General features: G+C 41.5%; 1 protein-coding gene across 1 annotated transcript in view; it reads left to right on the plus strand.

The window, feature by feature from the left end:
- Positions 1–14,729, plus strand: part of BARD1 (BRCA1 associated RING domain 1) — a 40,066-nt gene that overhangs the window by 9,977 nt on the left and 15,360 nt on the right. The window contains exons 4-6 of the mRNA XM_033064689.1: positions 898–1,886; positions 8,768–8,848; positions 9,506–9,678. Of these exons, the coding sequence (XP_032920580.1) occupies positions 898–1,886; positions 8,768–8,848; positions 9,506–9,678 (1,243 nt within the window). The remainder of the gene's footprint in view (positions 1–897; positions 1,887–8,767; positions 8,849–9,505; positions 9,679–14,729) is intronic.

Genomic DNA, 14,729 nt, shown 5'->3' on the forward strand with positions numbered 1-14,729 from the left:
AAGGAATTGGTAAAAACCCTGCTATAGTTCTTTTGTGTCAAATTAAATTAGTATCTAACTTTGAGAACACTTCATACACCTCAATTTATTCTTAAGCCATTGAGGACAGTATTCATGTCCTCAGTCCTTGTTCTCAGCTGTTATTTTGTGTGCTGGGAGTGCAGGATATTCCTCCATCATCCTGGTCATTGCTTTGGAATGTGCTCTACTAATATGATTTATAAAATTGCTCCACTGCATGTTCTTAAAGAAATGTTTGAGATCATCAAAATGCTTAGCTTCCTTGCAATTATTTGCTACCTGGAGTTAAGGATCAAATGACAGGACACAGTTGCTTACAGATTTTCTAGATATTCCTCTGGTTCATCTGCTGTGTCTGTGGAATCAGTCAAAATTTCTCAGAATGTTGGTGTTTTTATAAGGATATTGTTTTTGCTTGCTTACAGCTGTTTTTCCTTTTCATCTTTGGATGAACCATAAATACCTCCTTAGAAAATTGTTTCTGTGCTCTTTTGTGTATGCACACGCCTCTTTGTTAAACCTGTTTCCAAGGAAAGCTCGGTGAGAACACCAGCTTCTGTCCTTTCTGACCTGCTCTGAGCTCTTCTGAGCACGTTCTGTGTGGTGAACCCAGGCTGCTGAAGGAGTTTCTCTGCCAGGATGCTCACTTGGCTGATGGACAGCTGTAGCTGCACTGGGATCTGAGCTCCAGAGCGGCATGTGGCCTTGCCAGGGATTTTAAAGTCACTGTGTGTGTCTTCTCAGAAGGAATGAAGGCACTCACAGATTGTATTTAATAACGCTTCATCAATTCTTGCAGTTGTTATGATCTTTTCTTGCTTTGTGAGGTTCTGAAGAGTACTCCATAATTTTTTTACTCTTTCCTCATGCACTTAGATTCAGCAGAAGTTACATGCACACCGACTGACTCAAACATAGGAAAAAAGAGCAACAAGGAGCAGATAAAAATGTGGTTCAGCCCAAGAAGCAGGAAGATTCGATGTGTGGTGAACAGGAGTCCTGCTGAGACTAAAAGCAGTGCCCTTAGTCAAGACACATCTTCAGTTTATGATTTCTTTCCTTCCCCTCCTGACGAAAAGCCCTCCAAGCCGACAAAAAGACCAACCCAGAAGCAGAGTAAGAAGATGAAGAAGAAACAACTAGCAGACATTAACAAAAAGTGGAGCTTAGAGAAACCTGAGCAGAAAAGAGCTGAGGAGAAGACTCCCAAGCAAAAGTGTGTGACCATCTGCAGTCAGCCAGTAGTGCTGTGCACTCAGGAACCAAAGAGTCCTGAAGAAAGATCTCAGCAGGAGTCTGTAAAGAAAGCTGACTCCAGCAGTAATACAGAGGATGTGGCAGTTCCACCACAGGTAGAATCCTCAGAGAAGAAAGATAACAGTGAGGTTGTGTGCTCTGCAGAAGATAGCAAGGAAAAAAATGCTGCAGAAACATTGCTGTCAATAGCAAATGAAGTTACACCTTTGAAACGTGGAAGGAAGCAGTCCATACTTCAGGGTACTCCTCAGTCCAAAAGAGCAAGGAGAAGTGAGGGGAACATTCCTGGGGAGTCAGGCAGGCAGGCCAATGGCCTAGAGGAGTCACTGCAGGGCTCCCCCATCTCCCCAGCCACTGATCAGACACCAGTTAAGATTTCCTCCTCTACATCCAAACCCACTGACACTGGAATGAAGACAAGATCTGCAGCCCTTCAAGCAATAAGCAGTCCTTCCCTCTCAGAGTGTCCCTCTACCCCATCCACTTCTAAGACTTGCAGTCAAGTAGCAACAGCACTCAGTCCTTCTGTGTTGAGATCCCCTGGGGTCAACCCAATTGCCAGAAGAAATTACAAGGGAGAGACTTTGCTCCATGTTGCTTCCATCAAGGTAGGACCACCATCTTCTAGTTCAGCTTTTATAAAAAGACAATGTTGTTTCAAAAATATTCTGGAAACCAGTTAGTTCAGAACATCCTATGTCAGGGAGGGAAATCTCATTTTGTGATCTTTCTTCTAGGTTTATTGGGAAGTTTCCAACCTGATTCTGTGATTTCATAAAGAAATGACTGTTGGAATGATCAAAGGTGATTGCACTTGGAAACTCAAAGCAGTGCAGTGTCAGTTACACCTGTGAGTTCTAGGAAGTGATAAGCATTTCAATGTGTTGGCCTTGTGTGCCAGAAAGCTATGATTTGTCATAAGGGGTTTAGGAAGTATTTCAGATCTCACTGAGTGACCTTGATAGTTCAGTCTGAGCTGGTAACTCAGGACAAGATCTGAGTTATAACTCTGAAACATGAGTTAACTGATACGTAAGTGTTGAGATCCACCATCTAGTGCAAGTGTTGGCTCAAGGGGAACGAGCTTGCTGTGATTCCCATGCTGAGCCCTGTGCTCTGGAGAGAAGGAACAGAGTTGGGCTGTTCTCAGTTTCATGTTAGATCAATATTATTGTTGGAATGACAGCTATCACTCATTATGCTCTTAATATCTTACCCAGTTCCTGGTGTGGTTGAGCTTCATGGCTTTGCTCTTTGCAGGGGCTGCCCTTGCCCCTTACTTGTAAAGGCTGGGTAAAACATGTGCCACTCCTGGCAGCTCCCTTCTGAGAGGTCGTTTCAAAGAGTTTGTAGTCTGGCAATTTAAATGTACTTTGTGCTAAATCAGAAAATACAAATGCTGTGTGGTTAATAAACTGCATATACTGGAAGAATTGATTTCTCTTTAAGCACCTGACATTTATACAGCACTTCTGTCTGGTGAGACAGAGGCTGTTCTTGATAAATAACTGTGTCCTCTTTCAAAGGCATTCTAATAAGCCACTCCTGCTGCATTAGACCTTTTTAAATGGAAGTGTCAGCTGAGCTGAGTTCAAGTCTTGTATTTGATGTCATTAATGTGGAATTTGGGGGGAGAAAATGAAACGTCGTCCTCACAGGACTCAAGAGCTTTGAAGAGAGATCTCTTGTTACTTCTTGTCATAAGTCCTGCATATTCCTCTTTATTAAAACACTGTTTACAAATTACCCTTCCATGATTTTCTGGGAATTTGTAATGAATACAGTCATGAGTGACTAGTTCTGAAAAAAATGGATCTGCCTTGACAAGTTTCCACACAGGTATGGTTTCCAGCAGTGTGCATAATGCCTCTGTGGAATGCAGGTATTTCATCTAAGGAAACAGCATCCCTGCCCCTTGTTGAGACTTGGAGTATTGGCATATTGCTGATATGCCAATAAGGTGGTTTTTCATTGCAAAGCATTTGAAATATAAATGAGGAAAAATTAAACAGTTCATGCTGTAGACAAAAAGGATAAATGTGGTTTTGATTCATGAAGTTCAGTGGTGTTGCTGGCACTCCTTACTAGCATTGGTACACCCAAAAAAAAAGCTGACTTCCAGCTGGAGTGTGGGGAGTGGGATGGGCTTTTTCTGTCCTGTGTGTGAGTTCCTGTTGGTGTTGTCTTTTGATGTTTATAATTATTGAGGAAAAGGGAAATGGCTTCTGTTCCTCATTAGGTCTGTTGAGGTTTTTATCCAGCAGCTCTGTATTTATTGAGGTGCTCATTAGCAAAGGCTTGTGCAGCTAGGTAGGGCTTCAGGGTGATCCCAAAGTTTGCTTTGAAAAGGAACTAAAATAACACAAGGAAAGTGATCTCTTGGTTATGATCTTTCAACTTGCAGGGACCCTTTATGACCTGTTGAAAGTATTTTGCCAGACTGGTCTTGGAAAATACCAGGCTTTATCCCTATATTCTCAGTGTGGGGTTTAGGTTTGATTTGCCTTTTTTTTCCTTCATATCAGTTCTGAGTTATTGTTATTTTTTCTGAAAGAAGCATTTCTCTTCTAGTTTTGTTTTATGGGCACTTTTTTTCTTGTTTTCACAGCCAGTAGTGTTTTTCCGTATGTGTGAAGGGAAACAGACTTGTAGCTGCCATCCTCCCTCAGAGTAAAATGAAGTCTAATTCTCTGGGACTTCATTAATTACAAAAACAAATCTGTATTATTTTTATTAGCTGTTAGGTTCTAATACCCAGAAGTTAATTAAAGCTAACTGAATTCTCCCTTTTATTTAAAAGAGATCATAAACAACATCAGCAGGCATGAAAAGTAAGAGTGTTGTGCTGTTTCTAATGATTCTAAGGGATTGTCCCCATTTACTACTACTACTAGTTATTATTTCACTGAAGTCAAAATGGTTCTCAGGAAAGGTTCTAGTGTGGATGAGCTTAGTGAAATGAAAATTAATGTGACTCTTCCTGTAGAAACAGCAGTCAAGTTTATCTTTATAGTCGTTGAAGGTGAAAATCCCAATTAGTTAAAATACAAAATGTGACCCATTCAACTCTGGAAATCCTGAACTAGTGGGAGATTCCACAGCCCTTCCACGTGGGAATTTTTTACAGTAAGAGAACAAATTGTTCTCAGGAACAGCTCTTCCATGGCAATTAAATCACAGCACAGGGCCACTAGTGCAGAGTCCTAATCTGCTGTGGAGAGAAGAACCCCCCAGTTCCTTGGCACTGCATTTCAGGCCTGGGTGGTGCCTGAGCTTCTCCTGCTTTGCTAAGGGAAGTGATGGGGCAGAGCACAGCAGAACTGTGCACAGGGAGAGGGACAGAGAACTGAACACAGCAGGGTAACAGAGGACCTTGGCTAGCCTGCTGTGCTGAACGCTTCATGGTCATTATAATGAACACAGTAAAGTAATTCCTTCTGAGCCTGTGAGAGTGCTCCTATTGCTTTGTTAGCAGTTGAGGACACATCAAGAAGGAGAGCAGAGGTGTGGTTTTGTGAGCATGTGATGGCAAGCATCAGGATGGCTTTTAAATCTTGTTTTCAGGTGTCTGACCTAGTTAGCTGTGCACTTCCCTGCTTTTGGTGCTGGATCTGTGTGTGTCATGCTTGAGAGATGGGTCCCAGAAGGACATCTCACCTCCTGGAGAAAGGAGGTCAAGGCAAATGTGAAATAATGCAATGGTTTCAAATGCAGGACTTGACAATATGGAAACTGGCCGTGAGTCAAAGCAATCCATCTTCCCAAGTGCTGATTTGGAAAGCTGGAAACAAGCTACCATTTCTTTTCCAATAATGCTTGGTTGGTACTTGTCTTGTTTCTGAGGCTGGGTAACTTCTTGCATGTCTTCTTTTTATTAAAAGTTAAACATAACTTCTTGTATGTTTGTTATTAGGGAATGGTCTGCTGTGTAGAAAATTCATTAGGAGGGTATTGAGATGAGAAACTTGCAGGATCCTGGAAAGAGCTCAAAATTCCTATAAGCTCTTTAATTCATATTTGTCCTCCTTGAACGTTTATGAGTTGTAAAAAAATCTAGTTCCCCCACAGCTTGAACAAGCACATGGCATTGTGTTTGAAAGGGGGTCTTTTTGGTTCATTTGTTTGACCTAAATATTGCTTGACTAAATTTGTAAATAATAAATATTTGGTTGAAGTGGTACAAGTTTTTAGCTTCATCTTCATGTACTATTCTAATTAGTTGGATCTCTCTCATTAACTGGTAGATGATGTTTTCTGGTAGAATAAGTTTTTATTTAGCAATTTGACTTTTCAGTGAAAAATACCTTGATTAATGGAAATTGTAAAGGGCAAAACGGGGAAAAAAACCTCCTGTAGAATAGGACTTGATAGGACACTTGCAGTTTTTAACCATATATATTAAAGTCAGGACTTGAGGGAAAAGAAAAAAACAAACCTCCAACAACCTTGTGTGAGCCAAGTAGAGATGGTTTTCTGGGCTTGTGCCAAGTGTGGCTGCAGGAACTAAATTCTGTTGGGGAGGAGGAAGTGCTAAAGCTGTGTAAATGCTCTCCTCTGTCTCATCCACCGCCGGCTCCAGCTCTGCCAACAGATGGCCCCAGTGCCTTTCCTGCTTCTCTGCCTTCCCCAGCTCCAGGGAAAGCCGAGGAAGAGCAAACCGTGGCTTTAGTGCCTTGTCACTGCAGCTGAGCTTTGTTATGAGCATGAAATGTCCTGAGCTTTGTTTGTTCCAAATGGATAATTCTGCATTCTGCAGTAGCTCCTGCCTCTTCAAGAGCTGGATGTAATCCTTCATTGATAATTAGATTTCAAAATAAACACTTGCCTGTGAATTCTTAATGGTAGGAACATTTTTCCACCTGGTGTTTGCCTTGTTCTCCATTTCTGAATGAGAAGTGTCTCCACTTAACTCTGTTCCTTCTGCTGCTGCAGACTGCTCTCTCCTTGTGGTTATGGCTTCTTAGTGGAGACTGGTGATCTTCCTGCTAATGTACAGAATTCATTTCAGTGTTAGTCAAACCATGTTGGAATTAGTCATTCCATACTGATAGGTGTAGTTTCTCCCACTGTCTTGTGGAAGGAAGACATGGGATTGTTATGTATGTGCCTGGGATTTGCACCTACATGCTCCTTGTTCTTAGTTTAGAGTTCAGCAAAGCATTTATTAGCTTATGAATGTTAGCATTTCCATCAACTTTGATAGATGTGGCCGATGTAAAAAATAACCAAACCACTTTTTTTTTTTTTTTTTTCACTCTTGGATCACAGTTATTTGGCTTGATTTGTCATCTAAATCTGTTACCAGACTATGGAAGATCCAGGCAAATGTCAGAGGCATCTATGGTTGGATGTGATGATCTTAGAGGTCTTTTCCAACCAAAATGATTCTGTAATTGTGGTCCTGCTTGCAGGAGGGACGTGATAACATGTCTGTTAATGATCTGCCACTTGAAATTTCGTCTTCTGCCTTTTTTAGCTAAATCTTCACGTTCTGGTGACTGCCAGAAGAGCCTCTGAGGACACAAAAGGCCCAATCTCCTGGCTCTGTTTTGTTAACATCTCTCTTGTAATCCTGATTGGCAGCACCCATCCAGTCACTTTACAGCTCATGACAGCTTTCCCTCCTTGCTGTCACTCTCAGTGCTCCGTGCTGGTTGTAGGGAGCGGGTTCCATTTACAGATGACGTGATGACAATATTTATCTTCTGTAAGCAGCAAAACACCAATTTGCTAATTTTGACGTGGGCCTGGCTTTAAGTCAGGGGATGTTGTCAGTCCTGGTGTCCTCACCAGCAGCGTTTCCTTTGATGGAGCCACAGCGACGTTTCACAAATCAATGCTCACAGAACTGATCTGAAAAGCTGTGATAGTATCTGATGCCCACACAAATTATTAGCTGTGCTTCCTGCTTTAAAGCAGTGCTCCTGAAATGTCAAACCCTTTGCAGAACATGTTTGCAAACTGAACTTTAAATGATAAGCTCAGCTCTCGCTCATTATAGATAATTGTGTGTTCTCTCTGTCGGGAAGGATCTTAATGCTGAGCGCTGTCTTGGCTGCTCTGAGTAACCTCCCAACTTTGATGGATGTCTGTTACCTTGCAGCCATAAAGAATATGCTGCTGCTGGAATCCTTTAATTGCTTTGAAAGGTAACATTTTGCTGGGACATCCAGGTTGTGAATGTAATGCATGAGATTTATCTCTGATGTGTGAATTTTGCTGGGTGGTTGTAAAGCCATTGAGCCTCAGCGTTATTTCGGTGAATTTTGAGTTTGCAGTTGTTGCTTGCTGGATTTATTTTTGCAGAGCAGTCTGTCTCAATATTTTTTCTAACTTAAAGAGTAAAGATTAAAGCTATTTTATTTTTTTCAAAGAGTTTTTTGGTAACAAAATCGGATTAAGTTTGGTTTTATTGTATTTAAAGCTTAATATAATATTCTCTCACATTTTCTAAGTCATGCTGTGAGTAGCACCTAGAAATTCCTTGATTTTACACTACTTAAAGGCATTGAACTTGATATATAGAATGGATTAAATTTTCTCTCCTTCAGATCTTTTTTTGTATTGTATACTTGGCCTTGGCAAGAGCCACATTCCAGTTTCTCAGTACCCTGGTGCAAAGTGTCAGCAGATGTCTTGAAACCCCATTATTTTCCCTAAAATAATGAGAATTGAGGCCTGCTCTGCAGAGATCTCCTTGCCTTCCACAGGCACCTTCTCCTTTGCTATTTATAGCTGCATCTGGATGTGCTCCAATCTTATTACCAACTTTGTTTTTCAGGGTGTCAGAACCTCTGATTCACAAATTCTGCCCTTTTGCTTCCTTTGCCTCATCTCTATTCAGCCTCTTTTCCTTAGCCTTTAGTTTCCACCCTTTCCACACCTCCTTGCCTGCAGTAAAAGCTGAATATAGCATTTTTCCAAAAAGCAAATTAAAACTGTTTTGGTAGATAATTGTCAGAGAAAGAGTCAGTGAGATTCAACATAAAGTAGTAATTGCAGTGTTGAATAAAGCTCCTTTTCTTTCACAGAAAACCAATTTCTAGAAGCATGTTTGGTTTATTAATTTATTTCACCTATGTTTTCAGCAGTTATTTAGATTAGCTTGAAGAAAATCTAGTCTGAAGTATGAGAAAATCCTCAATAAACATTCCTGACTTTAATCCTTGCAGTTTGAGGGTAGTGGACAGATTGCAGTTAGCACAAACTTTTCCAGTTATGTTGAATTAACTCTGTTACATGCATAGTTTTTATCTAGGAATATGTATTTGTGTAAAATGTCTGTGTGGGTGGTTTTAAATGAGCAGCAATGATTAACTGTGGTCTCCACATCAGTTGAGCTTTTGTTACCCTGACAATATCTACATGGAAGGCATATATCATTACATTTTTATTGCAGCTAAATTTATAATTGGGGTGCTCTCAGATTTGTGTTTTATCTGTGTGTTTTCTTCATCACTTTTTCTTAAATGTGTTTTTTCCTGCTTAGGGTGACTTAGCAGCTGTGGAGCAGCTGCTGAAAAATGGGGCAGATCCCAATATCAAAGATAATGCTGGCTGGACACCACTGGTGAGTGTTGAGAGCTTCTGTCATCTGCCTTCTAAGCAGATTTCTCTTCATCCCTCCATTCCTCTCATATTTTAGTTCCCTTCACACACATTAAGGTGACAGAGAATTATGCAAAGTGAACAAGGGATGATAAACAAGGTTAAAAGAATTCATCAGCAGCCACTGACCTGCCCAGGTGTCATTCTCCTTGGCTGGGGTGTAAGGCAGGCCACAAAATCCATCAGCCTGTGACTCTGCAAATGCAGAAAATATAGCTAGGATAACTTGAAAATGATCAATTCCAAACAATGTTTGTATTTAATGGGTTCCTAATATCCTCAGTGGTTTGGAAATACATCAAGTAGTGAAGTGAAAAAATTGCTTGATTGAATTACAGAAAATAAACAAAAACTTCTTTTCAACCATGACTGCTTCCTCTCCTGCAGAATACTCCTGCTAGCCTGTAATCTGGAGGGTTTTGTTCCTTTCCCTGTGCTCTGATTTGCACACAGTTGGCCTTTGTTCAGTTCTTCTCAGTTCCTTTTGTCAGTGCTGGGTTCCCAGGTTGGTTCCTGTCAGGAATGTGACGCCGTGTCCTTGGACTGAGCGAGCTGCTGTGAGAGGAGCCCTGCTGTGAGCTGTGCTCCCCCTGAGTCTCCCCTGTGGCTTTTCCCCCAGCACGAGGCGTGTAACCACGGGCACAGGGACGTGGTGGAGCTGCTGCTGCAGCACCGGGCGCTGGTGAACACCACGGGCTACCAGAACGACTCCCCCCTGCACGACGCGGCCAGGAACGGCCACCAGGCCATCGTGGAGCTGCTGCTCCAGCACGGCGCCTGCCGGGATGCAGTGTGAGTACACACATCCTGAGTGGGTGTTCAGTGAGTGTGGAGCACAGCTAGTGATGAATGTGGTTTGTATGAGGTGAGGGGGTGGGTGTTAATGTGTGCTCGGCTGTGCTTACATCCTCCTTTTCCAGGTAGGTGTTTCCTTTCCGGTTGGCTTTTCTCAGGATGCCTGAGTCACAGATAGCTGGAGTACTGGAGACTGTACTAGGAAAGTAACAACATATGCTCACCCTAATCTTGCACTTTCCTGTTGGCATCTTGTTATAGCTGCTGTCAGCTCTGAGATGCTGAGCTAGATGAGTTTTGAACTGCTACAGCTGTTTTTTGTCTCTACTTTTACTACACTACTTGCTAGCAGAAGGCATTTTGCTCCAGTTTATTCTGTTTTCATAAATTGACACAAGCTGAGATTTGGGAATTTAAATTTTTTCCTTTCTAGATCAAAGCACTAATCCTTGATATACCTTTTAATTAAAAAAAAAAACTAAGTAGTATTTTCACTTGACTCTTGTATACAGCTAAGTCTCCTGAAGATTTTGGCATTTGTATGTAGGAGGTGCTTTGTCTATGAATAACCCTGCAACCTGTTGGTATTCTAGGGACTAAATGTAATTTTGGGTGTTGTGCTGTTGTTGGGCCAGGGCCTGTGTGTATAAATTTGAGTCCAGTGTGAGTTGTCTATAGGGGTGTGTGTGCAGCAACACAACAGGCTAAAGTCTAGCATGATACAAGTTTCTGTGGAAGCCACAAACAAATTCAGCTTAATGACTTCAGCTCTCAATATTCACACTCTTGAAGCTTACAGAATTAAGGTGCTTTGTGGGAAAGCATAGGCTTTTCATACAGTCCTAATCTTGAATATATTAGTTTTAAAAACAACAAGAAAAAACCAAAACAAAGCAACAAACTCTCAAGACTTCAGCATGGAAAAGTGAAACAAGGATCTCATCTTCACTTTGTTCTTAAGCAGCAAGAATCAGTGCACCTGGAAAAGCTGCCAGCTTCAGAGATTTCCAGGCCACTTGAGTAGGAGGAGCTGGTTGTGTCACACTGAGCACGTTGTCTGAAAGCACAGCGCAGCCAACAGCTTTGCTGCCAGGTTGTGGCAGGGTTTCAGCTCTGGTGGGTTTGCACAGCCCAGGCTCCAGATGCCAGCAGTGGGCTCTGCAGGGCTCCTCTTAGCCTCGGTCTCTGCTGCATGTGCTCGCACAAACTGGGGTCAAGCTGAACATCTTTCAGCTCATTCTACATGAGCAAGCATGACTCTGTTGAAACAGAGCCTTTTTAATCAGGGAAGGGGAGGTTTATGTAAACCTTAAGCCCTGCTTTAACTTTTCACTGAATGCAGATAATGTTCAGTTAAAATCTCCGAGAAGAAATTTAGCTGCCGTTAATCTTTGTGTGATTTGTCTGGGTGCTGTGGCACAAATTCAGTCCTGTCCATCCCTCCTGGAATAACTGAGGCTTCCAGATCTTCTCTGGGCTCTCTATCTCTGGCTGAAATGCCACTCTGTGTGCTGCAATTGCTGTGATGATGGAAAGGGGATGGTGTTTCCCCTCCCCTATTTTTATGGAGAGCATTAGAGCCACAGAGAAATAGATGTACAAGCAAAGTATTCAGGCTTGCTCTGCTGACCTCTTCCAAACACTGTCAAGAAACAATAGAAACAAGAGCAGTGTGAGCCTGCTGAGGATGCCTCCCTTCCCTCCTGTGCCCCAGTACCTTCCAGCAGTGAATGGCGCTGTGGTCTTTCCCTGGACCAAGACTTTGCAAATCTTACCAGGGTGGTTTTGCAGCCTCTGCCTGTTGGAGTCCTAATTAAGCAGTGGTTGGATTTGTCTAGGTGAGTGGGCTTGAACCTTCTTGCATATAGAAAGTTTAGTTAATTCTATTTTCCTAGTGGATGCAAGTATCCTTATAATGGAATCACATCTGATAAGAAACTTGTTTTTCTTCAGTGACTTTTTTTTCCCTAGATCCCTGAAAGCAACAGACCACAGTTTTAAAAACAGGAGTTGAGAACAGGCTGATCACTTCATAATGGTGCAATTATAGTTCATTTCATTATGGCTTGTTATAATTGGTCTCTTTGTACTTGACACTCACCTTCACCTTATTATTTTAGGTTTTTTACAGTAGAAATTGAAGCAGTGATGAGTAGAACTTGCATCTCCAGGGTTTATTTTCTTGAGGAGTGCCTTAACTTGAGAGGTGTGCAATGTGTGAGCTAAGACTATACCAAATCAATTTTGTCAAATGGATAAATTGGACTAATTTTAGTGCACTTTTTTTTCTCTTTGGTGTATAAAACCCTTTCCAGTCCTTTTGTAGGCTCTTTGGACTCACAATGAATTAACTTTCAGCCAAGGAGAGGGCCCTCCTTAATATGGTGGGATAAAGTGATCCTTCTTTATCTCACAGGAGTGGGAAGGAAAGTTTGATTAGTTCACTGTGGTTACTTAAGTGTTTTACTTGAGCTAAGCTAAAATGTGAACATGACAAATGCATTCAAATGTTACTTGGGACACCATGAAGTATATAGCATGAAACCTCACAGACATGACTGATGTCTTGCTGCTGTCTTAACAGCAGAATTAACTCAGTTTTGTGTCTTAATGTCCCTTGTGTGTTGAAGAGTTAATCTAGTGGAATAAAACCAGAGCTTGTGTTGAACAGCCTGCTTAGAGCAGTAGTTTTGAAATTTAGCATGGTGAAATTTATTTTAAAGGTGTGCAGTAATGACTGACAGGTCCAAAGGCAGGTAAGATCCACTGGTCTGTGGAGGGATGTAGGATCTATCCTGAGAGACCTCAGTGGGTGAGCCCCATCCAAAGAGCTGAGACTTTGTCATTTCATATTTAGATATCAGATATTCACAAACTCATCAAGTGGGCACATTCCAAGTGCCTTTCAGGCTGTGTTTTTCTCCTTTCATGTTAATTTGTAGTGCACTGAGAAACAACTCTATATAACAGCAAGCAGCCACATATCTTTTGGACCAAACAAGAACAGATGAGGGCTTCCTCATTTGCCAGAAATTCGTCCTGGGATTTCCTTATTCCTTGGCAAAACTTATTTTTGGAAATCTGTGAGATTTAATAGTTGTGGCACTTCAGTTGTCCACAACTTCATTGAAGTTTTCACTGAGTGGGAGAGATACAAACTACCAATGAAAAATATTATATGGACCAGTGGACCTATTAATTGTCCTACTGGTCCTGTTAATTTTTTGGCATTAATCTCCTACACATAACTAATTTTTATTTTTATGGCTTTTTTCAACATGCTTGAATTCTGTCTCTTTTTTTTTTTCTTTGCTTCACAGCAAGCCAAGTGATTTGAAAAATTAGATCTGTGCGTTTGCAATTTCACAGTACTTCCTAAATGCTTTCACTCAAATGGGCTGACTTGCCAGTTCTTCATGCACAATAAGTTTAGTAAAAACTGTCATCTTGCTCTATTTTTTTAGGTGTAGTAGTTGTGAGTCTGACTCTGAACAAACCTGTGGGAATGCTTAAGGGGTAAACTATGGTCCTCAATTATGAATGGCACAGGGACAAAAATGATTATAACCTGCAGTCATTCCAGGAGGCATTAGAGCCATGACACTGATATAACTTTGTCTCCTTATTCTGAGTCAGGTAGTGCAGGTCTTTGCTGCCTAAGTGCAAGACAGTATGTTGAACTTCCTGCTGACAGTAGGTTAATTAAAATCCTGCCTCTGTTTGGATGGTCTTTCTGGCTACACAGATTAGGTTTTCTTCCCTCTGCCAGGTTCAGGAAAGGTTTCTGCATAGCACACTCAAAATCCAGGTGCTGCCTGGAGAGCCCTGAGCCAGTGAGATTTCCACGTTGGAGTTGGTGAGCAGTGCACTGAGACCTGGCTGCAGGATTTCCATTCACTACTGAACTCTTCTGTGGGGCTGGGGCCAAACTTGGTGTGTAGAGCAACTTACAAGTCCTGATTACAAAGAATTACAAAGTGTTATGTCCTTTCACGGAAAATCATACTCGGATTTGGTTGAGTTGCTCTTCACTGGGCTCCTCTTTGTTCTCAGCACAGCCATCCTGCTCTTGGATTGGATTTGTTCTGCCTCTAACAGCCCCCTACTGACTATTCAGTACCTTGATGACTGCCTAATAGGAGGCTGCTTGCACCCAAGGGTACATCTGACTCTTCAATGTTTAGAAAAACTTCCAGAAAGCCCACTTTCATTCTGGTAGAAAGAAGGATGCCTTGGGGACCTTGTATTCCAGTTTAAGCACCTCACTGATTTCTCTCCAGCAGAAACAGTTGCGTCTTCCTGCTGAGTGTGGAACTCGCCATGTGCACTGGACCCATTCCCAACAAACCCAGATTTGTAGGAGGAACACACAGTTATTGGTATTTCTGAAAACACTGTTAGGTGTCTTAGGTGGATGCAATGTGCATGTCTAATTTGATTTTGAATGTTGGATTAAAATTCTTCTTTTACTCTGAGCAAGGTGGATGGTTTCCCTTGGTCAGCTAGGTTGGATAAAGATGGATGTGAGCACCATTTCCTTAAAGCTTCTGTTTCCCATTCCTCTGCCTTACTAAAAAAGTACAAGTGTGGATTTCATCCCTTCTCTTTGAAAAGTAAATTTCAACACTATCCTACTTGAAAATCTGTTGTTAGGATGTGTTCCTTGTATTGGTTTTCATTATGTAAACCCTCTTTTCTCCTGTTTCAGCTACATTTTCTCACTCCTTAAGCTCAACAATTGCTTAGTTGCAAATATTCTAAACTCTTAAACCATCTCTTGTGCTGGTGTTCCTTTTCAGACCTCAGCTCCAAAGTTTGTCACAATTTAACTGTGCCACCCTAACATGCAGTAAATATCCTTTCATTCTTCAATGCTGCATAGTGATGGGACAGCATATTACAGCACTCTAGTAAGAAGCAACTCAAACAAGCTTAAAACTGTTTAAAAAATCGTAAGTGAATACAGAAGGAGGAGCTGGAGCTTGTATTGGTACAGTTTAATTGGCAAAAAAATGTTTTATATTTAACTGGGATGGTCTATGTATTTT

Source organism: Catharus ustulatus, chromosome 7, assembly GCF_009819885.2.
Source record: "Catharus ustulatus isolate bCatUst1 chromosome 7, bCatUst1.pri.v2, whole genome shotgun sequence".
NCBI classification, from domain to species: Eukaryota; Metazoa; Chordata; class Aves; order Passeriformes; family Turdidae; genus Catharus; species Catharus ustulatus.